This window comes from Octodon degus, unplaced genomic scaffold, assembly GCF_000260255.1.
Source record: "Octodon degus isolate 3935 unplaced genomic scaffold, OctDeg1.0 scaffold00093, whole genome shotgun sequence".
Lineage (NCBI taxonomy): Eukaryota > Metazoa > Chordata > Mammalia > Rodentia > Octodontidae > Octodon > Octodon degus.
Window position 1 is genome coordinate 8,312,847 of NW_004524669.1, and position 27,040 is coordinate 8,339,886.

The 27,040-nt window shown below is 51.3% G+C and overlaps 1 protein-coding gene across 3 annotated transcripts; it reads left to right on the plus strand.

Annotated features, from left to right (window-relative positions):
- Positions 1-204: 204 nt before the first annotated feature.
- Phrf1 (PHD and ring finger domains 1) lies at positions 205-26,715 on the plus strand. Of its 3 annotated transcripts, none has more exons than XM_023722742.1 (19): positions 205-311; positions 702-789; positions 3,587-3,702; positions 6,030-6,155; positions 8,629-8,834; positions 11,478-11,561; positions 12,475-12,596; positions 16,406-16,503; positions 16,774-16,949; positions 17,786-17,915; positions 19,634-19,761; positions 20,767-20,948; positions 21,128-21,247; positions 21,561-21,715; positions 22,121-24,781; positions 25,000-25,154; positions 25,270-25,530; positions 25,753-25,881; positions 26,247-26,715. In XM_023722742.1, the coding sequence occupies exons 3-19, from the start codon at positions 3,609-3,611 to the stop codon at positions 26,388-26,390; spliced, it is 4,971 nt and encodes a 1,656-aa protein (XP_023578510.1). In that variant the 5' UTR covers positions 205-311; positions 702-789; positions 3,587-3,608; the 3' UTR covers positions 26,391-26,715. The 3 variants fall into 3 exon arrangements, with proteins under 3 accessions (XP_023578510.1, XP_023578511.1, XP_004638093.1); XM_023722743.1 differs by having other exon boundaries at positions 21,564-21,715; XM_004638036.2 differs by lacking the exon at positions 702-789.
- Positions 26,716-27,040: the final 325 nt, after the last annotated feature.

Consider the following 27,040-nt stretch of genomic DNA (forward strand, 5'->3'; position numbering starts at 1 on the left):
AGAGGGACGTCAGCAGAAATTATTCCAAGTAATTTCTGGTCTCCTCTGGAAGAACTCTGCCTCGGTCAGCATTCGCGGGGCGGATAGCGTTCCCCAGCCCCTGGCAAGCGTTCTCCCCCACCCCAGCGGCACAGTGGTTTGCGCCGACGCGGGGGGGGGGGCGCAGGGCCCCGGAAGCAGGGCTGAGCACTTCCGGGTCGGGGAGCGCGAGGCGACGGCGGCGCGGTGGAGGTGGCGGCCGGGCCTAGTCGCGGTGTCGCTCGGGCGGCGGCTGAGGCCCGCGAAGCTTCCGGGCGGCGGGAAGTTCCCGGGTACGTAGGGGGCCCGGTCCCGAGCGCTCGGGCCTTCGGGCTGCCCGAGGGTACCTCGCGCTTTGTCTGAAACTACGGCGGGCGCGGCCTGCGCGGCGCAGGACCGAGGCGGACGGCAGGCCACAGGCCTCGTCCCAGCCCTCAGATCCGCTTCGGGCCGTTGCGTGTGCGGCCGCAGGGTCTGCAGGAGCGGCGCGGCTTTCCTGGTTCAAGCTTGGCGTCTACACGGGTCGGGAGCAGGGGGCGCGTCTGTGTCCTCGGCGACGTCGGCGCCAGAGAGGTCGAGAAGCTGTCCTGGGGCGGCGGGTGGCGAGTCCTCCCCCGTTCTCTGTCGTCCTCTCTAAGGAGGCTGTGCTACAGCGTCACCATGAACTCTTCTTGTTACTGCAGCACGGAACGCACGTCTGTCGGGGAGCCAAGATCTGGCCCCTGGTGACTGGGCCAGGTTGTGTGCCGAGGTGGACCCTGCCTTGTGACAGTTAAGTATCAACACCTTTTGGTGCCCGGCTTTTCCCGGTGGAGAAGCTGTGGCCCTCGCAGCAGCACTGTGGCTTGGTGTCACGGCCACAGCCGAGGGGACCTTGGTGGGTCTTGGTGTTAACTTCCGTGTTCATTTACAGTTTTTGTGTCTTAGAGCAGGCGAAGAATGGACAAAGCTGGACTTGCTGCAGGCTTGCTCAGCGTTCTGAGGGCCACCCAGGCTCTGCTTGCACACATTCAGCTCTTACACCTCAGAGGCCCTTGAGTTTCTTTGCAAGTGCAGTGCTTCCCCTGAATTTGTTTTGTTTGTTTTTTGAGACAGGGTCTCACTATGCCGTTGCTAGTCTTGAAATCACTATGTAGCCCATGCTGGCCTGAAACTCAGCAGCCCTAGTTCAGCTTCCCAAGTGCTGGAATTGCAGGCCTGTGCCCCAATGCTCAGCCTCCCCTAAATTTGAAGAGTCAAATAGTCTTTCTGGTTTTCTTTCTTTTCTTCCATAACTTGTGAAAACCTGGAGGCTGAACGAGAGAGCCATGACACCCACCCACCTGGGGTTTGCACTGCCCAGGGCAGTCAGCAGAAGAAAGGGCTCCCTGGTTGGGCTATGTGATAGAAAGGGAGCCCAAGCTATGGCTGCTGATGGAACCAGGAAGTTCTGGGCTGGGGGTCCTGGTGGGGTAGAGGAGGCTGGGACGCCAAGTCGTGGTCTTGTTCCTGCTGCTGCCCGGTAAGTATCTCTGGTGGTTAGCGCATCTCTTTCACCTCTCTGGCAAGTTGGTGCTGGGGGTTGTATTGTGTGATGGTTCCGAGAGAGGAGTGGCTCAGTCTAACTGTCCACTGCTGTGGTTGGTTGCTGGGGGCCTTTCAGAGGGCGTTCATTGCCATGTGTTACAGGACCCTCAGGATTTAATCGAGGTGGAGGCCTCAGCTGGCATTTGTTCTGAGTGTATCCCCTCTATGGTCCTACCAGGCAGTCTTCTGAGCAGGCCTTGTGCTGCCCTTTCTGTGGCCCTCTATCACAGTGCACCTGTCAAGGGAGAAGCTGGGCATTGTTCATATTTTATGTGTTTGTGAATCTTGTCCTCACAGTGAGGATTTGCTCTTGGACATCACACCTCCAAACCAACCCAGCTTTGCTCTGTCATTCCCTAGGTATTAGCAGTTATGTGTCCTGGTTCTTGGTGCACTTGAGACTATTGGAGACTGTTCCCGTTGTGCTGCCCAAGTCATGGCAGGGTAGGCCCTGGGGAGCAGGAACCCCAGATGACATTGGGTTCTGATGGGGAGAGCCACTGCTTTGGCCAGAGAGTATATGTTCTCTTATCCGAGCAGTGGCTGTGGCTGAGTCTCATTTCAGTGTGCCCCACAAGAAAGATGTCCTTTTCTAGATGGACTATGGTGCTGTCCCCTGTACTTCTGCCAGAGTTGGTATTTTCAGCAGTGGTCTGTGGTCCAGACTCACTGCTAAGTGAGTTCACCAAACAGCAGAATGTATTATAGCCTCTTCATTAAGTGGGAATTTATGGCCAGTTATCTTTTTATTTGTATATATTTTTTAATGTAATTAGCACAGGGTCTACAAGATCTCACTACACAGATCTGGCTTATAGTGATTCTCTTATTTTCAGCCTCCCAAGTGCTGGAATTACAGGCACACGCCACCACGCCCAGTCTGGCCAGTTATCTTAGTCGTAGAGCAGCAGACGGAGGAAGTTAAGTGATTGGGTAAAGGTATTTCTCAGTGTGTTATTTCCAGGTAGTGTGGATGTACTACCATTGACAGTTTCCTCAAGTGAACATACCCTCAGTATTCAGAAAACAGCCAGAATCTAGAGGTCTGAAGTGCCTTGTCCCCTTAGGGTAGGGCTGTCCTGTCTTCATGTTGGCCCTGTCCTCATCAGAGAAGAGAGTTTGTAGGAGGTTTTCTTAACACATTCCTCATGAAAGATGCTTCCTCCATGGGCTACCAGGAAAGGAGGTAGCAGCACTGAGTCTATATGGCCCCCATATAGACAAAGGAGGGTCAATGGGACAGCATTCTGAAGCTGTTTATACAGGTGGTCCATGTTATCCTTACAGTGGCCCATGGCAAGTCCCACTGACAAGTCAGGAGAAGTGTAGTCCAGTGTCTTCCTCTTCTGTCCCCAAGCCCAGGCATCATGGGGCTCCACAGGCACATGATGGACAGCACCCCAGGAACCGGGGCTGAGCCTCACAGGCTCCTGAGAGTAGTCAGCCTGGGTGGACCCTTTTCACGGCCAGTCTTCAGTTGAGAAACATTTCTCTGAACAGCTAGGATGATTTAAAAAAAAAAATTTTTTTTTGAGATAGGACCTCGATATGTAGTTCAAACTGGCCTCAAACTCATCAAAGCAATTCTTCCTCAGCTTCTCAAGTGCTAGGGTTACAGGCATGCCATCTCCACACCTGTCAGGATAAGTTCTTTTTATTCCTCAGACAACTTGCACAGAAGCGTCACTAGTTCTCAGGAGCTGGGGTCTAGCTTTGTGTGTGGTTCTATGCATGTCTTCCTCTGTATGTTTTTTTTTTTTGCAGAACCGGGGATTGAACTCAGGCCGTTGTGTTTGCCAGGGAAGCGCTTATTCTACTGAGCCATCTCCCTGGCCCCCTCTGTATGGTTAGCATTGCACTGTGTATGTTGTCTAACAGCTTGATCTCTCCTTGTGCAGAAATACTCCTGGCACCAGGGATGTGATGTGGGAGTGACTCATATTCTTTCAGGGTTTCTGCAGCTTGGTGCAGTGGGGAATTACTTGGCCCTGTTCTCTTTCAGGGCTGAACTCCAATGTGCATCAATGGATGATGACAACCTGAATGAGCTTGTGGCCCAAAGTCCAGGGACTGATGGATGCCCCCAAGTTGGGTCTGCAGACCTGGCCAGCAGTTCTGGTGAGCTTCCTGGTGCTGGGAGAGGCCCCTGGAAGAGCAAGAGCACCTTGTGTTTTCTGCCACCCTTTAGAGATATCAGTTTGATTCAGCCCACCTCCTCCCCGAACCAGGGATTGAACTCAGACCCTTGTGCTTGCCAGGGAAGCTCTTATTCTACTGGGCCATCTCCTTGGCCCCAGTTTTCAGCTTTGAACCTTTCAAAAAAAAGTGTGTGTGTGTGTATGTGTGTGTGTGTGGCCAGCTCAGCCCAGCCTGAGGTGGGAACTGGCATGGCATGTGGTGCCAGGGATGAAATTGCAGTCCCTATGCTTATCTAAGCTTGCCTAAGCAGGCGATTTAGACCTCTGAGCTATCCCTCCAGCCTTTGTTTTTTAATTTTAAAGAGAAAAAAAACCAAAAATTTCATGTCGGCGAGATAGCTTAGGGGACTAAGTCCCTGCCTAGGCAAGCACAGGGACCAGCATTCAATTCCTGGCACCATAGGCTGCCACAGCCCCACCCCTGGGCACCCTGAGCTGGCTGCACATACCTGTAATCCCAGGGCTGGGGAGGCTGAAAACAGAATCCAAGCTGCGTAGTGAGACCCTGTACCAAGTACGTTAAAAAAAAAAATTGTTTTTTTCAAAAGATAATAGAGTAGGCTGGGGAGATAACTCAGTGGCATAAGTGCTAGCCTAGAAAGTTCAGTGTCCTGAGTTTGATCCCTAGTATGAAAGAAAATAGGAGAATAACAATGGAATAATATATTGCATGCTGTTGTCTTTAGTTACTCAGAGTATCAAGATATCAGCGTTTAAGTGTCCAAACAATATTATTACAAACCAGCCAGCCAGATAGCTCAGTGGACTAATATACCTGCTTAGGCAGGCTCAGGGACTGGGGTTTGATCCCTAGCATCCCACCCCCCCACGTGCTGAGATGGTGGCTGAGACTGGGCGTGGTGGTGTGTACCTGTAATCCTAGCACTTGGGATGCTGAAAACAGAATCACAAGTCCAATCTGTGTAGTGAGACTCTGTAGATGCTGTACTAAATACATAATAAATAAATGCCAAAACCTTTCTTTTCAATGAACTAAGAGAAATGTAGTGTATATGCACATACATTTTTGCTTTTCCCTTTTTTCCTTTTCCCAGTCGCAGTTTCTCTTTCCTTTTGAACAGTTTCTTCCCATTTTTACAATATATATTGTACATTTTGTTTTGTTTTGTTTTGTTTTGTTTTTGACGGAACCGGGAATTGAACTCAGGTCCTTGTGCTTGCCAGGGAAGCACTTATTCCACTGAGCCATTTCCCTGGCCTATATTGTACATTTTGGATTTTTCTTTTTCTTTTTTTTTTTTTGTTTTGTGGCTGAGTAATGCTGCCATTTTTTGTGGGGGGAGGTACCAGGGATTGAATTCAGGCTCTTGTGCTTGCCAGGCAGGCGCTTAGACTGGTGGGCTGTCTCTGTTGCCCAAGCTAATCCAGTTTTTTCTTTTTTTTTTCGGAACCAGGGATTGAACTCAGGTCCTTGCGCTTGCCAGGGAAGCGCTTATTCCACTCAGCCATCTCCCCAGCCTGCCAATCCAGTTTTTTGAGTAGTCTATACCAATTTCTACAGTGAACCTCATGCTGCTAATCTTAATTATTCATACTTTTTGTATTTCAAGTTTACTCTGTTCTTGTGTTATTTCCCTTACTCAGAGACCTTTCTTCTTTCTTTTGGTTTTGGTGGTGCAAGAGATTCAACCCAGAGCCTTGTGCATGCAAGGCAAGAGCCGTACCACTGAGCCACATCCCTATCCCCCTGCATTTTGGATCTTATTTACTCTTTCAGCTTCTCTCTTTTTTTTTTTTTTTTTTTTTTTGTATTTTTAGTGCAGGGTCTCATTACACAGATTGGACTTGTAGTAATTCTCCTGTTTTCAGCTTCCCAAGTGCTGGGTTTACAGGTGCTTGCCACCACACCCAGTCTCAATTGCCTTCTCTGTACACCTGGAAGGCAGGGCTGGCACAGCACGGGCATGCGGGGATTGAACCCTGGGCACTGCACTCTGCCTAAGCAGCTCTTTCAGCTTCTTTATGCTGTCCATCCTGGGCTCATAATTCTGAATTCAAGCGGTCTTGTCCCCTCGGTTTCCCCAAGTAGCTGAGACCCTAGGCACTTGCTATACTTAGTTACTAAGCCTTGTCTTAGTTTTAATGCAGGTAACACAAATGAAGGTTTAAAGCTCTCTTTTCCCTGGAACTCCACCTTGCCAGTCCTGGGTGTTGTGGTAGCCTTTGGCAGGGGTCCGAGTTGTCATACTGTGCCTGAGGCCTGTGCTTTTATCCCTGGTGTTTTAGAAGAGAACAACGATGGTCAGAGCAGAGACTCTGAGGAAGACACAGGCAGTGAGCATGGAGAGGAAACAGATGAAGAGATTGAGGAGGGGCCGTCTGAGGAGGAGGAGGACCTGGAGGATGGATCTGGTAAGATTTCCAGACCAGTTTGGCTGGGTTGGACCTTTACTCCCAGAGAAAGGGTGAGGGGCTAGGTGTGCAGCTCAGCAGCACAGCACCTGCCCAGGAAGGTCCTGAGGCTGATTTTCAGTACCAAAGCCACCCCCAAACAAAACCACAACAACAAAAAACCCACAGCTGTTTGGGCCACAGCCTAAAGAACAGGTGTTGGCTAGGTGATGAACAAAATGTCAGGGTAGGGGCCGGGGAGATGGTTCAGTGGAATAAGCACTTCCCTGGCAAGCGTAAGGGCATGAGTTTAATCTCCAGTTCCACCAAAAACAAAACAAAAACCCCCCGAAATGTCAGGGTAGAGGGAACTAACCGCTCGGGACAGGAGCTTTCTTTATCTCAATAAATATATTCTGCTCATAAAAAAGTCAGGGTGGAGTATTCCTGAGGGACAGGTGGCACAGAGACCCAGAGTTTGCCAGGTATGGGAAGAAGGAGGTGGGAAGGCACTGGGAGTTCTGCACTTGTATTCTCCAGTCCCAGTGCCTCAGCAGCTGGTTGAGACTACTCAAGAGTTGGAGAGGAGGGGCCGGGGAGATGGCTCAGTAGGATAAGCGCTTGACGGGCAAACGCAAGGATCTGAGTTCAATCCCCGGTTCCGCAAAAAAAAAAAGAGTTGCAGAGGAGTTTCTCAGAGGGCCTCTCTGCTGCTTTTTCTTCCCTGGTGTGTCTTCCCAGGCCTGTGCTGTACTGTGTCTGCTGCTATGTTCTCAACTTGAGTAGGTTTCTCACTGCTCCCTGAGCATTCTCATGTCTCCCACCATATCCATCCCAAGGCAGTAGGAGGTACTGCTCTCTATGCTTGTGTCCAGTGCTCTTCTTTGTCTCTTTTCAGAGTAGTCACTGTGTGGCCTGCCCTTGGCCACCACAGGCTGCCCTGGTGGGGCCAGCCTAGGTCATGTCTTTTTAGGTGTGGACTCTCTTGTCCAGGGTAGAGCAGGGGTCCTACTTTGACCTTGCTCACTTGTCTTCATCTGCCACCTCCACTCTGCTCAGGGTCCTTATCCTTCCAGGATTTCTCTGCCCACAGCACTACATGGAATGCAGGTGACCTGGGACTCTGGTCTGCCTTTTATTTGCCATAGGAAGAATCAGGTCATCTGGTGTCTCCTGTACTCTGCGGACCCTTTTTCAGTCAGATAGGAAAGTGCAGTGAGTTGCCATTTGGCTACCTCCTTGGCATCTTCAGGGCTCTCTCAGTTTATCTTGCAAATTTTTTTCTCACTGTGTAACAAGTCACCCCAGACCCTATAGCGTTACTACATGTACCGCCCTGCTGTTTCAGGGGCTGGAACCAGAGGACAAATCATCTGAGTCCTGCTGAGGTCTTGCCAGGATCTTCAGGGTGCCGGGGAAGCTGTACTTCCTTTGAGCCAAGACCTCCTCTAAGCTCCACCTATTCAGGGTCCTTGGTTGAGGTACTAAAGCACCTGTTTTCCAGTCAGCATCAACAAGGCCACCCTCAGCTCTAGTTGGCTGGCTGTCCTGGCAGGACATGCCTCTCTGACGTCTCTCTACATGCCACTGGAGAAGCTCTGTTTTGAAAGAATCACCTGGTGGGATTGGGTGGGTGGCAGGGATGACTCCTGCCTTTTGCAGGTAGCAGCACGGCCTGGAGAAGGTCATCTGGCACTGCCACTGTGCCTCCCATACGGTAGAGTCCAGGAAAATGCTTCTCTGGTCCACAAGACTTAGGTCCTTTGTATCGGTGCTGTTTCGTGAATTGCGAAGGAAAGGATGATGAATGTGTGCTAACATTGTGTCCACTGGAAAGATCTTATTCCTCCTGGCCAGGCCCCAGCCAGAATGCTCAGAAGTTGCTCATATCTCCGTAGTATGTTGAACTGTTTTTCTTTTAGAGGACCTGAAAATAGAAGGGAGACTATTATTAGAAAAGAAGAAATGCACATAGGGGAAAGGGTGGAGGAGGTAGAAGGATAGATAGGGTCAAAACATGCCATTAGGCATGTTTGAAAATACCATATGGAAACCCAATATTTTATTTTATTTTTATTTTTCCAAAATTTATAAAATTAGTAGGTACTAATAATAACGGATTAAAAAAATTACTCGTATCTGTTGTAGTCAATGGCCCACTTAAGAATGTGAATACCACAGGGAAAAGGAAGCCCAGGAAGATGTCATGTGAAGCACACGATTGGTGGTCACAAAGAAATATCAGAGACCCCTGTGGCTGTGCAGGGCTGTCCTGAGAGGCACACTCCATGCATGGCAGTCTGGGGTCTCTAGCCCAGAGACTGCTGTTGAGGAGGCTTGGGGTAATGGGAGAGCTCTCAGGACCTGGCCTTTTTGGTGGCCTGGGGGGTTGGTCACACAAGGAACTGTGACTGAATAGAGGCCTGTTTGTGGCCAGTGCTCCCTTTCACAGAGCCAGTCCTGTGTTGCATGAAAGCTATAACACTTCTTCCAGGTTATGATGATTCTGAAGATGAAGTAGAAACTGTAGAGGCAGCTGAAGACTCTTGGGGGAGGCCGGAAGCCAGCGGTGCCCTTACTTCTGATGAAGACGCAGAAAGCTGCCCGATTTGTCTCAATGTGTTCCGAGACCAGGCTGTTGGCACACCAGAGACCTGTGCCCACTACTTCTGCCTGGATTGTATCGTTGAGTGGTCTAGGGTGAGTTGGCCTGTCCCCAGTCACTGGGATTTGGCTTTCTGTCCCAAAACCCAGACACAGGGTTGACCCCTGACACAGTTTGTGCCCTGGGCTTATGCTATTGGTCAGGTTCCCTGTGGGTGAGGAGTCTGAAGAGGGGCACAGAAAGGGATGACGAGGTATGTTTGAACAATAGACAAACATCACAAGATCGTGTGTGTGTGTGTGCAGTCAGATCTGCGTGTGCTTCAGCACGGGCAGGTGCTGCCCAACACCGTGTCCTCATAGATACAGTAGGCTATGGGTGCAGCTTAGCAGCTAGCAAGAGAAGAGACAAACATGCAGGCATTATAGACCCACAGCAAACCTTTAGAAGACTGGCTTCTCCATCACAGACATAAAACTGTTGTGAGAGATTTTAAAGAAGTAGACTATTGCACAGGTGGCCGTGAGGATTGCCTTTCTGCTCTCCTCATTCCTCCCTTAACAGCAGTGCAGTCTGGAACAAGATCTCCTCCAGCAAGGTCAGCAGCCGTGCCCTCTGGCACCCTCCACTCCTGACCCATGTCCCAGGTAGCTCAGGAGTGTCTGCGTGTAGTTAGTTTGTTTGAAGCAGAATGTAGACCTTGTTCGTGCCTCCATGAAGCCACATACGTGACAAAGATGGCACACTAGCTGTCATTTGAGCATCTCTTACTCTGGACTGTCTCTGTTTATGGTGGGTCAGTCCTGATTAGATTCAGGATTAAATTTTGTCAAAGGCTTCATTTAAATTGAAGAATAAGAAATTATGTTTTGCCAGGTATAATGCCAAATACCTGTAATCCTAGTGCTTGGGAGGCTGAGGCAGGAGGATTGCTGCAAGTTTGAGGCCAGTCAAGACCACATAGTGAGTTCAAGGCTAGCCTGAACTGCATGATAAAGCCCTATTACCACCACTCCCCCACACCAAAGAAGTACCTCCTTATAGCAGTCCACACCGGCTAGCCTATGCTACAGGTCCCAAGTTCCTTTTTTGGTCTAGACTTTCTCTGATCTGTGGGGGTCCCTGTTTGAGCAGTCTGTAACAGCCAGCCTCTGAGCTTGTGTTTGAAGGATGCAAAAGAGCAGACTTAGGCTAAAGTGTCCCCCTTTGACAGAGCCCCAGGTGACAAACACACTCTGCCTTTATCTGCCCAGACATGGGTCCAAGCAGTTGGAGCACACAGCAGTCATCTGCCTCCCCTCAGCTGAGGCACACATCCAGGTGGCAGCAGGGTCCCAGCTCTGCTCACCTTTCCCCTGAGCCGCACGCTGCCTGAGCCTGCGCACCACTTGTCTCCTTAGTGCTCACAGAGGAGGCCAGTTAGGCTTTAATCTCATTATCTGATCTCCTACATCTCCTTTTGTTTTTGTTTTTTTTTTCCCCACCCCCCCAACATCTCTTTTGGATAATTATTAGATAATGGAAAAAAGAGACAAGGATTGGGTAGGAGATATTTGTGGATAATGTTTGTCATTAAAAGGGAGTGTTGAACTGCTCTCAGCAGGCTTGCTGGGCACAAGGTTAATGAAGATAAAAATTGGACTCAATGGGCTGGTGAGATGGCTCAGTGGTCTAAAGCACCTACTTAGAACAAACTCAGCAAAGCACAGGGACCGCGGTTCAATCCCCCAGCACATGCCAGCCAGCCCTGCCCCCTGGTGGGTTGAGCTGGCCACACACACACACACACACACACACACACACATAAATAAATAAAAATTAAAAAAAAATTGGACTCATAAAATTTTGAAAAAAAAATAAAAAAAATTGGACTCAAATAGTAAAAAAAGGTGTATAAGACTTTTTTTTTTTTTTTTTTTGGTGGAATTGGGGATTGAACTCAGGCTGCATCCAGAGAAACACACAGTGTCTGGGACCTAGCTTGGCCCCTGCTCAGTGAGAAAGAGGGCAGAGCTCCATGATCAGTGCTTGCTGGGACTCTGTAAGAAATGCAGGACACAAAACGGTGGCAGGGGAGAGCAGGGCACTAGCTGCATGAGATGAGCATGCATCAGAACCACCAAGACACCCAGCTAAGCACGAGTGTGCTGTATTGGCTCTGTGTGTATGGCCTCTCAGTGACGGCCATGAGAAGAGAAAAATGCTTGCTGCAAGAGTCTGACCAACACCCATGCGGTGAAGACAGATACCAACGGCCTTCCAGATAGTACCGCATCCTGGGAAAGCTGAGGTGGTTTTTTTTTTGTTTGTTTGTTTTTGAAACAGGGACTTGCTGTGTAGTTCAGGCTGGCCTTGAGCTCATGTTGTAGCCTTTTAGAACTTTTGTTCTGAAAGTTCCTTTTATTTATTTATTTATTTATTTATTTTGGACATCAGTTATTTTAAAGAAAAAAATAAAAACAATGGTACAAAGTCTCAAAAAAAAAAAATCTCAAAACAAGATTTTAGGAGAGTAACAATGGTTAGTACATTGTGTATCATTACTGCCAAAGTAGTTTCTCATGAGATATAGGCAAGAAATAATAAATAAACAACATAGGTACAAACCTCTGTTTTTTGAAAGTTCCTTTTAGAACTTTTGATATCTAAGTGAATGTCTTATTTTGAAGCTATTATTGGTAGTGAAAGTGATCTCGCTATAATTTTCTGACATAGGATCCAATATAATTGTCTTACAGAATGCAAACTCCTGTCCAGTTGATCGAGCAATATTTAAATGTATTTGTATTCGAGCTCAGTTTGGTGGTAAAATCTTAAAGAAGGTAAGTGTAGATGCTGCTCCCTAATATCTCTGCTTGTGGCAAGAGCATGCTTTTTATTTTTTTGGGTGATTGAATTCAGGACCCTGCACTTACCAAGATGCTTACCACATCTATTTCTTATTTTTTTATCCCAGTACCAAAAAAAAAAAAAAGGATGGGAGGGTCACATCTACTTTTAATTTACAAAGTGCAAGAGCCCACGTGTTCAGGGGAGTTTAGCTCCTTTGTGTGCAGATTTCTCTGGGACATGAGCACCCTTCTGCACTGGCCTCCTAGAGGCCGCTTCTTGTTGGCTTAGGCATGCCTGCCCAGTCTCTGCACTTGGTCCTCTGCCTGGGCAGTTCAGGCTCAGGAACATGTGGACACTGAACATGCTAGTGTCAGCTAGCACTTCTGGTACCAGGGCTATCTGCAGTTAGACCTCCTAAGCTAGTGGTGTTAGAGCTGGCGTCATATCCAGTGAGCCCAAGTACAGGGCTATTTGTGAGCTGCACTGTGGGCTGATGAGCCTGCAAGAACATGGTTTTGAGCATTTGCTTAGCTGTTACTGGTTTCTGAGCAGTGTCTATAGTGCTGGGGTTGGAGCCCAGGGCCTTTGCAGGGTGGGTGGGTGCCTACAGCTGCACTGTGCTCCTGCCCAACCTCTGAGCTCCAGTGTCTGCTATTTAACTCTGCCCTTATTCTGTACTCTGCCTATCTCCCTCCACCTCTCTTCATCTGTATACGTTCAGCTTGCTCTCTGCTTACCTGTCGTAAGGTTGAGAGAATGTGAAGGGTTGTGTAACTGTCCTGTTAGGACTCCAAGCCTATGCTACCTGGTAGCCAATAAATGGTTCTTGGATAGCTGCACAACTGGCTGATGCCTTGGTTTTGAGAGTCTTGTCTGGAGTGTGACCAGCAGTTTTGTCTTCAGATGCCAGTGGAGAACACCAGAGCCTGTGAGGAGGAAGAGGAGGAGGACCCGACCTTTTGTGAGGTGTGTGGCAGGAGTGACCGTGAGGACCGGCTCCTTCTCTGCGATGGCTGTGACGCAGGGTAAGAGTGGGGAGGCCTGTCTGAGGGGTACAGAATAGAGGTGCCAGAGTTCCCCAAGTCTGGCTTAGTTTCTCTTATTGGACCCTGAGCTTGCCTGTCTCTACAGCTATGCTGAGCCCTATAGACAGCGGCCACCACAGGTTGTCCATGCTCCTGCTGTCTTCACCTTTACCTTTTTCTTTGTGCCAGGGATCTAACTCAGGACCTTATACTTGCCAGGCAGGTGCTTATGATGCAGAGCTGTCTCCCCAACCCTGGATGACTGATGTATCCCCATAGTAAAGACAGTCTGTGGGCCTCCTGCAAGAGGGTGGATGTGGGTTGGGGCCCCTGTGGGAGTGGCTTCCGTGGTTGTGCTGTCCTGGATACCTTCATCCTTTAGGTTTCTGACCGCTGCGTGACCCCAGGTTGCTTCCAGATGCTTTGCATGGGCTGATACTCAAGAGGGTTGGGGCAGACTCTGGCTGGAGTCCCCACTGGGTTTTTGGGTTTCAGTAGATTCCCTGCCTTGTGCTGGGGCTTTGGGCATTGATTTGAGGAGTTTTTCTATGTGACAGGGTCGCGAGAGGGTAATGGAGACCTTGTCCTTGGGAAGGGGAAATTGGAAGGGACATGGAGACCATGGGCCTGCATTGGTCTAGTGTGGACCTGGGAATCTTGGGTTGGTCGGGAGCCTGGAGCTCCCCAGAATTGCAGGAGCACACACATACCCCACTGTTCATACTCCTCTACACTTGCCCACCTTTGTTCTGCTTGTACACCCAGCCATTTGTGTAGGGACCCCAGTGGGAGGTGCTCACTACACAAGGCCTGTTCATCCCTGTGAGCCTCTGAGGGCTATAGGCATGTAGCCTCTGCAGGATCCTCCTTCCTATACTGGTCTCTCTCGCCACTTAGCAGGCTCCACTGGAACCCACATGTGGTCACAGTTGGTTGATGCCTCAGCCCTGTAGATGCTCACCTCCTTGGGACTCTTGCATATGTTCACCATAGGTTGCCCTGAGCATATGCTTTTTTTTTTTAATTTTTTTTAAATTTTATTTGTGTGTGTGTGTGTGTGTGTGTGTGTGTGTGTGTGTGTCCAGCTCAGCCCACCAGGGGGCGGGGCTGGCTGGCATGTGGTGCTGGAGGATTGAACTGCGGTCCCTGTGCTCTGCTAAGCTTATTCTAAGTAGGTGCTTTAGACCACTGAGCCATCTCACCAGCCCAGCATATGCTTTTGGTTACGTAGGGTTTTAAAGGTTGGTTTGTTTGTTTTGGGGAATTTTTTTGTATGTGATAGTGGGTGTTGAACTCCAAAGTACTGAGCTGTATACCTATACATTTTTATTTTATTTGCGATAGGGTCTCAGAATTTCCCAGGCTGCTGGCCTTGCATTTGATCTTCCTGCCCAGGTCTGCTGAGCAGCTATGATCACAGGCATGTGCCACATGCCTGGCTCCAGTAAGCTTCTAGTAGTGGAGTTTGACAATTATTAAAACTTTGTATTGTAGGGGGCTGGTGAGATGGCTCAGTGGTCTAAAGCACCTACTTAGAACAAGCTTAGCAAAGTACAAGGGACCGCAGTTCAATCCCCCAGCACCACATGCCAGCCAGCCCCGCCCCCTGGTGGGCTGAGCTGGCCACACACACACACACAAATAAATAAATAAATAAATATTTAAAAACTTTGTATTGTAAAGTTCATTTGTAAATTGAGTTGATTTTATGTGCTTGAATTATTGAATAGATAAAAGAACTCAAGTATCTAAAACTCCTGATGAATCTAAAATATTAAAACGAATTGCTGGGCATAGTGGCACATGCTTGTAATCCCAGCATTCAGAAGGCTGAGGCAGGAGGATAACTGTGAGTTCAAAGCCAGCCTGGGCTACAAGGTGAGTTAGTTCTAGGCCAGTCTGGAATTTAGCAAGACCCTGTCTTAAAAAGACCCAAAACAAAACAAAAAAACAATAATCATAGTATCCTTATATTTGTATTTATCGACATACTGGGAACATTTACAGTTAGCTGAACTTGCTTTTTTTCTTTTTTGTGTGTGTGGAACTGGGGATTGAACTCAGGCCTTTGCACTTGCCAGGGAAGCTCTTATTCTACTGAGCCATCTCCCCAGCCCCCAACTAAATTTTCTTGCAATTAAGACTTAATTCAGCTGGGGAGACAGCTCAGCAGAAGAGGCACCTGCCTGGCAAGTGCAGGATCCTGATCAATCCCTGGTACCACACACACAAAAAAAAAGAAAAGAAAGGAAAAACAACCAACAAAGACAAGTGAAATGACTGACCTTAGGGTTTCTGGAGGTTCTTTGTGGGAGGGGCCAGAAGACAGATCTTTAAAAAAGAGCGAAGGGTAAGCCTGACAGCTCAGCGGACTAAAGTGCCTGCTTAGGCAGAGTCCGGTGGCCAGCTTCGATCCCTGGCGTGCTGTGTTGGCCCCGTCCTCAGGGCCTGCAGAGACAGTGACTGCAATCTCAGCACTTGGGAAGCCGAAAAAACAGGAGAGTCACTATGAGCCCGATCTACGTAGTGAGACCCTGTAGACTCTATCCTAAATATAGAAAAAAAAAGTAGTAATAATAAAAATAAAGAGAAAAACAGAAAAAAAAAAAAGACTTAATTCAGAAGACTAAAATTGCTCAACTGTTCATGTGGAGTCAGGACCCTGATGTCACATGAAGTAAGGTTCAGATAGTCTCTTTTTTTGTTTTGTTTTGGTTTTGGTTTTTTTGGCAGAACCGGGGATTGAATTCAGGCCCTTGCACTTGCCAGGAAAGCACTTATTCCACTGAGTCATCTCCCTGGCCCAAGGTCTCTGGTTTTAAGATCGCAGACTAAGTTAAATTTTATTCATTCTTTCTTTCTTTCTTTCTTTCTTTTTTTCTTTCTTTCTGTGTGTGGCCAGCTCAGCCCACCAGGGGGCGGGGCTGGCTGGCATGTGGTGCTAGGGGATTGAACCGCGGTCCCTGTGCTTTGCTAAACTTGTTCTAAGTAGGTGCTTTAGACCACTGAGCCATCTCACCAGCCCCAGATCAAGTTAAAAGTCTGTTTTCTGGCTGGGGCTATATCAGTGGTACAAGTGCCTGCCTGGAAAGCACAGAGTTCTAAGTATGTTCTAGGCTGGCTGTGCTGCAGGGCTCACCAGTCCCATGTCTGGATGCTGTCATCCTGAGCAGAGGCTTCAACTTGGGAAATTGAGGGTGTTCTGACTCCAGATGTAGGGATCTTGCCATCCGCTCTGGTCCTGTCGTCCATCAAGTCAGCTGTGTCTGGCAAGGTGCTGTCAGATCCCCAAGTGGAGTTCAGTTGTCACCCATGCTAAGTGAGCTGCTGGTTATTCATTGCTCCCACATACCCTCTAGGCTTTTGGTTGTGTGCTGGACCAGCAACCAGAACTGAGGGAAGCATTTATGTTTGCCACAAGGAGAGGGTGGGTGCCTCCATGCCTTTGCTGAACACCCCCTCCAACCCTTGCACATGCTGCTGTCCAGAAGCCCTCCAAGTCCCTTGCACAGGCAGGATTGACTGAGGCATGGAAGCATGTGGAAATCAGGTGGGACAGAAGTTACATTCCAGTGTCAGAAGAGTTCTCAGTGTTCCACAGGGCCAGCAGGAAAGGTCAGAGTCTTTGGGGAGGGAGTTCTGCTCTAGCAGCTGTGGGTGGCAACCAAAGTGTGTACCCCATCATATGCCAAGTGGGACAGTTAGTCTCTCACAGGTGTAGTTCATACCCAAGTGGGCATAGTGCCATTTTTAACTTGCCTACTGGCCAGGGCTGGGCTGGAACACATACTGTACCCTCTTTTCCACAGGTACCACATGGAGTGTCTGGACCCCCCTCTTCAGGAAGTGCCCGTTGATGAGTGGTTCTGTCCAGAGTGTGCTACACCAGGCACTGGCTCTTCTGCTGGTAATGCCCATCCTGTCTTATCCCATAGGTGGGGTTCTGGAGAAGGACAGAGAGCAGGGCCAGTGGTGGGGGCCTTCTGGGGCTCATTTGTCCCCTTGTGCAGAAGCTGGGGAGACTTGGCATTGCAAGGCTGTGGTGTGGTTGTGGATCAGGGGACACCAATGCGCAAGGCCTGGAGGACTAGTTGTAGGGAGAAGCCCCTGTCCTGTCACCTGGCCTGGTGTGCCTGGGCAGTCACAGGTAAACCGTGATGTGGGTGTCTTTCCCGAGATGTGGCCCCTGTGAGTGAAGAAGAGGTCTCTCTGCTCCTGGCTGATGTGGTGCCCACCACTAGCAGACTGCGGCCCCGTACAGGGCGGATCCGGGCCATCGCCAGGACAAGACAAAGTGAGAGAGTGAGGGCAACAGTGAATCGGAACCGGATCTCCACAGCTAGGACGGTCCAGGTTGGTGGCATTGCCATATATGTCCTGCTTGGCTTGTTTTCCAGTCCAGATCTAGATAGGGTGCAGTCAGCATGTCGTGGTTTGAGGCCTTTGTGTAGCCAGCCCTGGAGGGAGTGATACCTCACTGTAGGCCAGTGTAGCCTCAGAACAGCTGGGGCTCTGGTCCAGGTACGTGTGAGACAGGGGTGCCTTTGGGGGTCCCACCCTATGTCTACACCATCCACAGACATACACCCAGGTCCATGCTAGTTCTTTACCCCAGGTATGCTGAGTGTCCCTCTGCACTATACTTGTGCACTCACAGGCTGCTGTGGTAGGTGCTCTCTGGACTCTGCTGGGTCAGGTGGCAGCACCTTGTATACATCAGGTGTGCGTCTGTGGGCAGCATGGTACCAGAGCAGCTGGGTTCCATGTGGGTCGGGGAGACAGGGCCCTACCTGTGTGTGCCCAGGTTGGCTGTTCCCTGCTTCCCTGGTGTCCACCCTGTCTATGGGTAGCTACTTCTTGTCCCCCAGATCAGTTCTCTGTCCTGTCCACCCTTTCCCTGGTCCCACCAGGCTCCCATCTGTCCTTTTCTGCCCCTCAGCTGAGATCTGTGCTCCAGGACCTGTCTACTGTCTCAGCTTGCCATTCAGGTGTTGGATGCTTGGTTGGGAGCCCCTGTCCTCATGGCCCTGCTGGCCCTGGGCTCTGCAGAGGAGCCTGAGAGGCAGCTTCTGTTGGTCTTGGTGGACCCTGCTCAGGGCTTTATGCGTGAGCCTGTCCAGGGTCTCAGCCATGGGGACCTGGCCACCTGTTTTGTTACCTGCTGACCCTTTCTGCACCTTCCTATGTAGGATGTGCCAAGGTACCTGATGTCCTCCCTGTTGGATGAGACCATTGAGGCAGTGGCAGCTGGTCTGAGCACAGCTGAGTACCAGCGTCCTGTGGCACCTCGGACCCCTGCCAGACGGAAAAGGAAGACAGGTAGGAACAGGCACTGTGCTCCTGCCAGAGCTCTGCCCTGCAGTTTGAATCCATGGTCATCTCTGCTTCTTCCTAGCAACCTAATTTTCTCAACCCAAACTATAGTTGGCCTCCATATTCATGGGTTCCCCATCTGTGGCTTCATCCAACCACAGATTGAGAATATCGGGGGAAAATTGGACCTGTGCTTAAAAGGTAGACCTTTTCCTGTCACTGCTTTCTAGACAGTAGAGTAATAGTATTTACACAACCTTTATGTGGTGTTGTGTATTGGAAGTACACAGGATATATGCAACATGTGTGCAAGGGTGCCATTTCATACAAGGGCCCGGAGGACCTGAGGTCTTAGTATCCTGTGGTGTCCTGAAGCACCCACCCCACAGCCCAGAGGCTGGTAGCGTGGTGTCTTGTCATTATCACTTTCAGTGTAGATTTTCATGCTGACATCATAGCATCTGGAGATGTCTTGTGTCTTTGAAGTCTGTGTTGTCACCTGTGTCTGGTTAGTGTCTCTGTTGCTAAGGAAGAGCCCGACAGATGAATGTGCCTGTCTGTGGACCCTGTGCCTGCTGTGGGCCTCTGGGTTGTCTCCCCTTGGAACTCAGCCGTAAAGCTGCTGTGAGCGACAGGTGGTGAGGAGAAGTGGGGAGGCTTAGTGCCAGGTGAACATGCACTTAACCTGAGAACAGGCTGCTAGGTGTCTTCCAGGTCCTGGTGCCATTTTCTGTGGGTGTTAGCAACATGTAAGTAGCTAGCCTGTGGTTGCTCTAGGCTCTTGCCAGTCCTCAGTGTTTGGGATTTCCTTTCTGCTGTACGTGTGAATGTGGAAGCCAAATCATCTTCTCACCTTGCTCTGCTGTTGTCCTAAAACTCAGGGCTGTGGTTTATTTGTCCCTTTTTAAAAAAATCTATTCCTGCAGGAGAGGTGGGTCAGTGGCACAAATGCCTCCCTCGTAAGCACAAGGTCCTGAGTTCAGTCCCCAGTAGCCAAAACAAAAAAATCTACTCCTGGCCAGGCGTAGTGATGCGTGCCTATAATCCCAACAATCAGAAGGCTGAAACAGGAGGATCACCAAGCTAGTTCCGGGCCATCCTGGACTACTTAGTGAGAACTGGACTCAAAAATAAATAAGTAATTTTGTTGTTGTTTTATTTTTTTGATGGTACTAGGGAATCAAACTCAGAACGACCTTGTGCTTTCCTGCTAAGCTGTGGTGTGCTCTGCTGCTGAGCCCTATCCCCACCCCTAATTAATTGATGTTTTCAAAATATTCTTGCCAGGTATCATGGTACACTCCTGAACTCCCAGATACTCTGAAAGCAGAGGCACAGTGATCACAAGTTTAAGGCCAGCCTGGGCAACTTAGAACCTGTCCCAAAGTTTTAAAAAGGCTGTGGTGTGCCACAGCATAGCCACACACACACACCCACACAAGCTAGTGCTAGCTCAGTTGTAGAGTACTTATCTGTGTCAATCATGTGCAAGGCCCTGGGTTCAGTCCCTAGCACTGAAGAAAAAAATAAATATAAATGTATTCTGTGTTTGTCTTTCTGAGAGTCTGGGACCATCCCTGCCTACTTAATCTACCTTGTGTGAAGGCTTAAGACTGTAATGCCAGCTACAAAAAAATACTACCCTGGTGCTCTCCCAAGCCTGGTGTCTGGGTGGCCTTATAGGATCAGCAGCTTAGCACACAGCAGAATGCATCTTTTTTTAGGGAGGCAGAAGAAAGTGCCAGGAAGAAAGAAAACCCGGGCCAAGTTGTCTGTGAAAAGTAAAAGTGCAGGTGCAAGATCCAGGAAACGCCAGCATCGAGTGAAGAAGAGAAAAGGGAAGATGATGAAGGTAGAGCAATGGGTTGGGGGGGGGGGTCTACTAGACCTCACCAGCTTCCGGGGGGAGGGGGTTGTCTCCAGGCCCTCGGGAGTAGTGGTACCCTTGTTGTCAGGCCAAGTGCCACCCCGTGGTAGTGGCTAGTCAGGGTGGTAGGCGGATGGTGTCCTGGAGGGGACTGGGCAGGAGTGGACTGGGCAGAGGGGTGCCATGGAGGAGCAGCCTAGGATCCTCGGCAGGGCAGCAGGCACCATGACTTTGAGGACAGATGCCCTTGCTGGCCTTTGGGTCCTTTTAGTGTGTGAGCAGCCCTGCCTGGGCCCCTTCCAGGCCCTCTGTCCTCATTCAGAGTTTCAGTTGTTGGCCACATGTCTATGGTGCCTTCCTGTGAATTCCTCTTCAAAATCGTTGTTCATTTCTTAATCCAGATGTATTTTTATAGTGTTGGTTTATATAAAGGTAGAGCATGTGTGCACAGTGTGGGGTGCTGCAGGCAAGGGCTATGGGGCAGTGCCTAGCACATGCCAGGGTGTTCCTGGGCTCCCCCAACTGCCCTGTTGCTTCTACATGTTTCTAGTTCTGCTCTTTCTTTGGTGGTTAGAGTCTGGGAGAGTCTGGGACCATTCCTGAACCTGCATGTAGGGTGGTGTGTGGGGTTATGCTGCTCTGGGAGAGGTCCCCACTGGAGGGCCTAGGATCTGGAGGAAGTAGTTATTTTTATTTTAGCAGTTTAGGAGTAATTTTAGCTGAGATGATATTTAGGGTCCACACCTGCTTTTCCAGAAGTCCTTGTTAACATAATTCTGTCATCATTGGCTGGATTTTTGTTTGCTTCTTTGGGGGTTTTTCCTTCAAATGCCACATGACAGTGCTACCTGCAGAGTCTGTGTGGTGTAGATGTAGGTGAACTGTCAGGACTGCTGTGAGCACTGCTGAATGCACAATGTCTTGGTGTGTGCTGGGTGCCTTGAACTTGGCCTGGCTGACCTGCCCTTTACCTTCTCTACTTCCATCCAGAGGGAAGTCACAGCTCGCTCTCGTATTGCTCGGATGCTGGGTCTCCGCAGGCCAGTCCAGGGCTGCTGTATGCCATCTATGTGCCGCCCAGTGGATCCCTCGCTAGCGCTGATGCGGGCAGATATTGGAGCAGCTGCTCTTTCACTGTTTGGGGACCCCTATGAGCTGGACCCCTTTGACAGGTGATTGGATGGGTTGTGCCTGCCACCTCCTGTCATCACTGGGCTGTGGGCACGGATCAGCCTTAGGTCTTGAGTTTGTAAAATGAGGGTAGTGCTCCCTACCCTGGGTCGTTCTCAGATTCACGCAAGCAGCACATGAGCTTAGAGGTCACCATCCCCTTGGTATGTGTCTTCTCCAGCACTGAAGAGCTGTCTGCAGAACCCCCTTCTCCTCTGAGTGCCAAGAGGAGGGCTCTGTCCCGCTCGGCCATGCAATCTCACCAGCCTGTGGCCAGGCCCATCTCTGTGGCGCTCTCAAGGTGTGTGGCAGCAGACTTGGGGGGCTGTGGCAGGGTCCCTCTCTGTGGCTCCAAAGATTGGGTGTGCCCTCAGGGAGCATAGCTGGCCTTCCTGCTGGAGTGATCACTTGGCCAGATTCTTAGGTGTCACTCTTTTAACAAACAGCAGAGTGGTGGAGGTCCTCACCTCTTTACTCTGCTAAGAGTAAGGCAGTGGGGCCAGCATTTGAGTGACTTTGCTCAGTGTCTGGTGTTCACACTGCTGGGTAAGGACCCCTCCCAGGGGAACACAGGCTGGCAAGGGCCAGCTGTGGCAGTGGGTCTTTGCCCACAGGAGGCAGCTCCCCACTGCGGGCCCAGAGCCAGCCATGGAGGTGTCCCCTGTCCCTGATCTGCTGGGCAGCATCCTGTCAAGTCAGAGCCTCCTGATGATGAGCAGTGCTGATGTCGTCATCCACCGAGATGGCTCCCTGAGCGTGAAGCGGGCAGGTGAGGGCCTGTAAGCATTTGCTGTGTTGGAGGCTGTGCTCTACGTGTGACTAATGGTTCAAGGTTTCCATCACAGGACACAGAGATGCAGGTTGTGATTTTCTCTGTAGTTTCAGCACCCCTGAGCTAGGTTAGATGAGGCCAGCATTGCCTGGGAAGCTCACAGACCCTCCTTCTGTATAGCTAATAGCCAGCATGGTCGTGGGCAGAACACAATCTAGCCTCAGAGATAGTGACCCACACAGCAGAAGAACTTGGTCAAAAGGGGGTCGGGGGCCTTGGCCAGACAATAGGAGCCTGTCACAGGCAGGTGGGACAGAGCAAAGGGGTGGTTCAGCCTGCTGAGAACCTTCACAATCACTGAGCTGCTAAATGGGAATGGCTGCTGTCTGATCTCTCTTTCAGCTCCAGCCTCTCTTCAGAGAAGGCCAGAGGGTCTGTGCAGAAGGGAAGAAACATCCAGGCTTGGGAGTGGCCTACAGTCCAGAGTGCCAGCCTCCAGGAGCACAGCTGGGGGGCTCAGGGAAGACCAACTGCAGGGCTCTGGGAGCTGCACAGGTGGATCGACCCTTCCCCATGCCTGTGCCCTCATCAAGCCCCCTGTGAAGCAGGACTTGCCACCAGTGCCTGAGTCTCAGCAGAGCCCGTCAGATGGCAGTGGGCCTGGCTTGCAGCAGAGTGGCGCCCTTGGCTGTAATAGTATCAGCAGGCTGAGGGTGCCTCCTCAGTCTGTGTCAGCTAAGAGTTCCAGTGGCCACTCTAACTCTCCACCTAAAAGGATAGCCCTCGGACAGGCCCTCCTCTCTCCTAGGAGAGCTAACATCTCAGAGCTGCCCAGGATACCGAAGCTCCACAGGGATCGTGATAACAGCAGACAGGACAAAGCCCCGACCCATGGGCAGAGCATTGAGATCCCTAGCACCTGCATTAGCCGTCTGACAGGCAGGGAAGGGCCTGGGAAGCCTGGGCAAGGCCGGGCAGAGGGCAAACCTAGCAGCAGGGGTCCCCAGGAGTCCAGCTCCAATACTGGTGGCTCCCACTCCCCCGCCCCCAGCTGTCACAGCAGCTTGGCCCCACTGGGGACCTCAAGAGGAAAGGGCATTGGGTCAACCTTTGAGAGCTTCCGTATCAACATCCCGGGGAACACAGCACAGTGCAGCCGACTGTCCAGTCCAGGCTTCTGTAACACCTTCCGGCCTGTAGACAGCAAGGTGCAAAGGAAGGAGAGCCCTTCACCGCTCTTCTCCATCAAGAAGACCAAGCAGCTCAAGAGTGAGATCTATGATCCCTTTGACCCTACAGGCTCTGACTCCAGTCCCCCTAGCAGCAGCCCTGAGCATCTCGGTCCCAGCCTGCTGCCTTCTGAGATTACAAGAACCATTTCCATTCACAGCCCCAAGGCCCCTGCATTTCAGGCTGTGCGCTGTGTTACCTCTTACACAGTGGAAGGCGTCTTCAGAACAGAGCCCAAGTCCCCTGTCGAGACTGCATCGCACATGTGCAAGCTCCAGGGTGAGGGGGCTGCTGAGGGCACCTCTGACACAGAGCATGAGCCAGGGGAGGAAGGGCCCATAGAGAGCCAGGGCCTGCGCCGCCAGGCGCACAGGCCATCCCCACTGGACCCCTGGGACGATGAGGACGAGGCGTCTCACAGCACTTTCTTTAGCTCTGAGGAGCGGACAGTGACCTGTGTGACTATCATGGATCCAGACACTCCACCTACTGTGGATGCACCACAGGCCACCACCCACAGGATTGTGGAACTTCGGGCTCCATCCCGCTCCCGCTCCACCTCCAGCTCCCGAGGCAGGAAGAAAGCCAAGAAGAAAAGGTCCAAGGAACACTGGAGGTCACACTCCCGGTCTCCCTCAGGCTCCAGGGACAGGGCCTCACGATCTGTGTCACCAGTGGTGGAGGAGCATGCCAGGAGGCACCGGGCTAAGGCCAAGGGCAGGAGATCTTCCAGTGACCGTGCCAGCAGTCAGGAGAGAACAAAACGGAGGAAGACCAAGGACCGGGTTAAGGACCGGAGACGGAGCTCATGGGGCCGGGACCGGAGGAAGTCTAGGTCGCACTCTGGCAGTCCAGGCAGTTCCTCCTGTGAACACCATGACACAGGGAGAAAGAAGAGGCACCATTCAGGATCTCGGCCTTGGGGGCGGGACTGCTCCCCCCACAGCAGTTTGGAGAGGGCCTGGCGGCCGAAGCGTCCACGGGAGAAGAGCCGTGAGTGGCTGGACAGAAAGGAGAGCACGGCCCAGCCCCAAGAGAAGAGGAAGTGGAGATCACGCTCCCCTAGCTCTGAGCAGAGGGCACGGGAGGTCCTGCAACCAGGTATCCATGATGTGCGACCACCTTCACTGGAGAAGGGGACATTGAGGGAGGCCTCCCCAAGGTCTCCTTCTGAGGAGCCAAGGCAGCAGGGAGACCCACCAGGAAAGCCACCCACTTCGCCAGAGGTGTGTGTCATGCCCAAGGTGCTCCCAACCCAGGAGACCCTCCTACCCCCCACCCCTGTGCCCATTCCAGTCCCTGAGGTGCCAGCCCAGTGTGTACCCGAGGACCTGGATTATGGCGACTCAGTCGAGGCTGGCCACCTCTTTGAGGACTTTTCAAATGAAGCCATCTTGATGCAGCTGGATGACATGAGCTCACCTCCTTCCCCGGAGAGTACAGACTCTTCCCCAGAACGGGCCCTTCCACCTAACCCTATGTCGTCTCAGGCTGGCTTGCTGCATGATGCCACCTTGCCCACCATTCCAAGGGAGGTGTCAGTGATCCATGCTGAGGACATTTTACAGCCCCCATCCCAGGCAGAGGGCCTTCCAGGGCAGCACCCGCCTGGGCAGGACGTGGCAGAGACAGCTTCCACAGTCCCTGGCTTCCTGGGTGTGTTGCCCACGGGCTTGGACATTCCCTTTGTGAGTGGGAGGGCTCCTGAGCCAGACAGGCCTGAGGAGGAGGGGCCCCAGGTGCCCCTGCTGCGGTCCCGAGCCCTGGTGAAAAGGGTCACCTGGAACCTTCAGGAGGCTGAAGGCAGCACCCTGGCCTTGGACCAGGCTCCAAGTGAGTATATGCTTTCTGGGACTGCTGGTTCTCATGTTCTCTGTGGGTGGGTCCAAGAAGTAGCCATTCCAAACTCCCACTTCCTTGGTTAAACCTCAAGTCCTGTTCCTGACCTGAGCCCCCTGAGTTGGGTTGGTACCTGGCATTTTCCAGCTAGGAAATAGCATTCTGGCCAGGGCAGAGCATGGGGCACTGACCACCTTGTGTTGGATTCTCAGGGATACCACTTCACAAGCCACAGAAGCCCTGGGAAGGAGCCTGGAGCACAGAGGACGGGATCCCCATGGGTGCCAAGCATGCATTGTTCCCTGAGCCACCCCCTTCTGGCCAGGCACTCCTAGAGCCTGGGTTTTCCAGCATGGACCCCTCGCAGGTGAGTGCTGGGCTGGTGCCACCTCTCTCAGGGCACTACAGCCCTTTGGGCCGAGCCCTGTGGGCTCGGAGTGGGCTCCCATGGGGCTGTGTACTCATAGGTTTGTTGTCCTCAGGTGTACAGCCCTAGCATGCCTCCTGCCCCATCCCAGCCCTCTGGCTTCCCACCTCACGCCCTGGTCAGCCAGCCTTCAGTCCAGTTCCTCCTGCAGGGCAGCCTGCCCTTGGTGGGCTGTGGGCCTGCACAGAGCTTGGCCCCAGTGACCACCATGCTGGCCCCAGCTTCAGAGCCAGCCAGCCAGGCCAACACCAACAGTAACTCAGAGGAGAGAACTTCCACTCCCAGGCCAGCTGGGGAGAAGACAAAGAAAGAGGAGGTGAGTGTGCCCTGGTCTTGTCTCCCATTGAAATCTGAGGGTTTGGTTTGTTCTTTTCTCTTTTTTGGTAGTGGGGATCAGACCACAAGTCATACCCCAGCCTAGAACTGCCTTTCTCGGATAAGTACAATGGTAGAAAGCACTGGTGTTGCCCTTCATACTCTTGGGCTGGAGGGCAGCCAGGGTCCTGGGCCTCAGGCACATGTGTGTCCTTGCTCCCAGTACATGAAGAAGCTGCACATGCAGGAGCGGGCAGTGGAGGAGGTGAAGCTGGCTATCAAGCCCTTCTACCAGAAGCGGGAAGTGACCAAGGAGGAGTACAAGGACATCCTACGCAAAGCTGTGCAGAAGGTGGGCTATGGGCAGGCTATGCTGTGGACCTGAGGAATGGCCAGTGGTCTTACGGTGGGTAGGTTGTTGCATTCCTATGGATGCAGCTTCCAAGGGGCTTGTGAGTGCAGCAGTGGGCCATCCAGTGGCAGTGAACCCATCTCCCTGTGTCCATGGAAAGACTGAGGTAATGGAGAGGGTGTTTAGGGTTGCCTGGTCCACACCTATCCTACAGGTAGGAAAGCAGGTCTAAGAGGAGACTGGTTAGGGGACAGGTCTCAGGCTTCCTCCTGACTGGGACACATAGGGACCCTCAGCCAGCTGTGTAGTGGCAGAGCAAGCAGCAGTGGTGTGATTGAATATCTGGGTGTCCCATCTTTCTCCAGATCTGTCACAGCAAGAGTGGTGAAATCAATCCTGTGAAGGTGGCCAACCTGGTAAAGGCCTACGTGGACAAGTACAGGCACATGCGCCGGCACCGGAAGGTGGAGGCCACTGAGGAGCCCCCTGCCCCAGGGACGGAGGCCTGAGACATTTCTGTCTTGCTTCCTGGTCCAAGGCACAACCGAGCTAACCAGCCTCCTGCCTGTGGGGGTCCTGTGACATCATCTGCACCAGTTTTGCTCAGTTTAAAACTGGACTTTTTTATATGTATATTATAGTTTCCATTGTGTTCTAATTTATCAAAAATGGCTTATCTTTAGAAATCTCTGTGACTCAATACTTGAAGGTGAAGCCTTTATAGGTCAGGCGCCTGGTGAACAGGGCTTAGACCCATCCCTCAGGCCTGTACCCATCCTCCATGGTAGGGTTAGCGGGACACTTATTTTTACTTCCCATTGTTTTGGTTTTGGCTTTTTGAGATGGTCTCACTGTGCAGTTCAGGCTGGCTTTGTCTCACTTTGTAGCTCAGGCAGGTCTCAAACTTGGAACAATTCTCCTGCTTTAGCCTCCCAAGTCCTGGGTGTACAGACAGGCATGCACCACCATGCCTCACTTCCCATTGCTGCTATAATTGCGAGGTTGTACTTCGCCAGCAGCTGTGTAGGAGGAAGGGTTCAGAGTTTAGGACCAGGAGGCTTGGGGCACAGGACACATGATGTTGCCCACACTCCCCAGGGCACCTGGCCAGTCAGTAGCCTCCTGTCTCTAAGGTGTGTGGTTTAGTTCTCTATCAGTA

Excerpts from the sequence above, each read along its gene's own strand:
- Phrf1 (XM_023722742.1), top strand. The coding sequence starts at position 3,609 with ATGGATGATGACAACCTGAATGAGCTTGTGGCCCAAAGTCCAGGGACT. Across the intron at positions 16,950-17,785 it reads CCACAGCTAGGACGGTCCAG|GATGTGCCAAGGTACCTGAT; the intron begins GTTGGTGGCATT and ends CTTCCTATGTAG. Across the intron at positions 19,762-20,766 it reads GAAAAGGGAAGATGATGAAG|AGGGAAGTCACAGCTCGCTC; the intron begins GTAGAGCAATGG and ends ACTTCCATCCAG.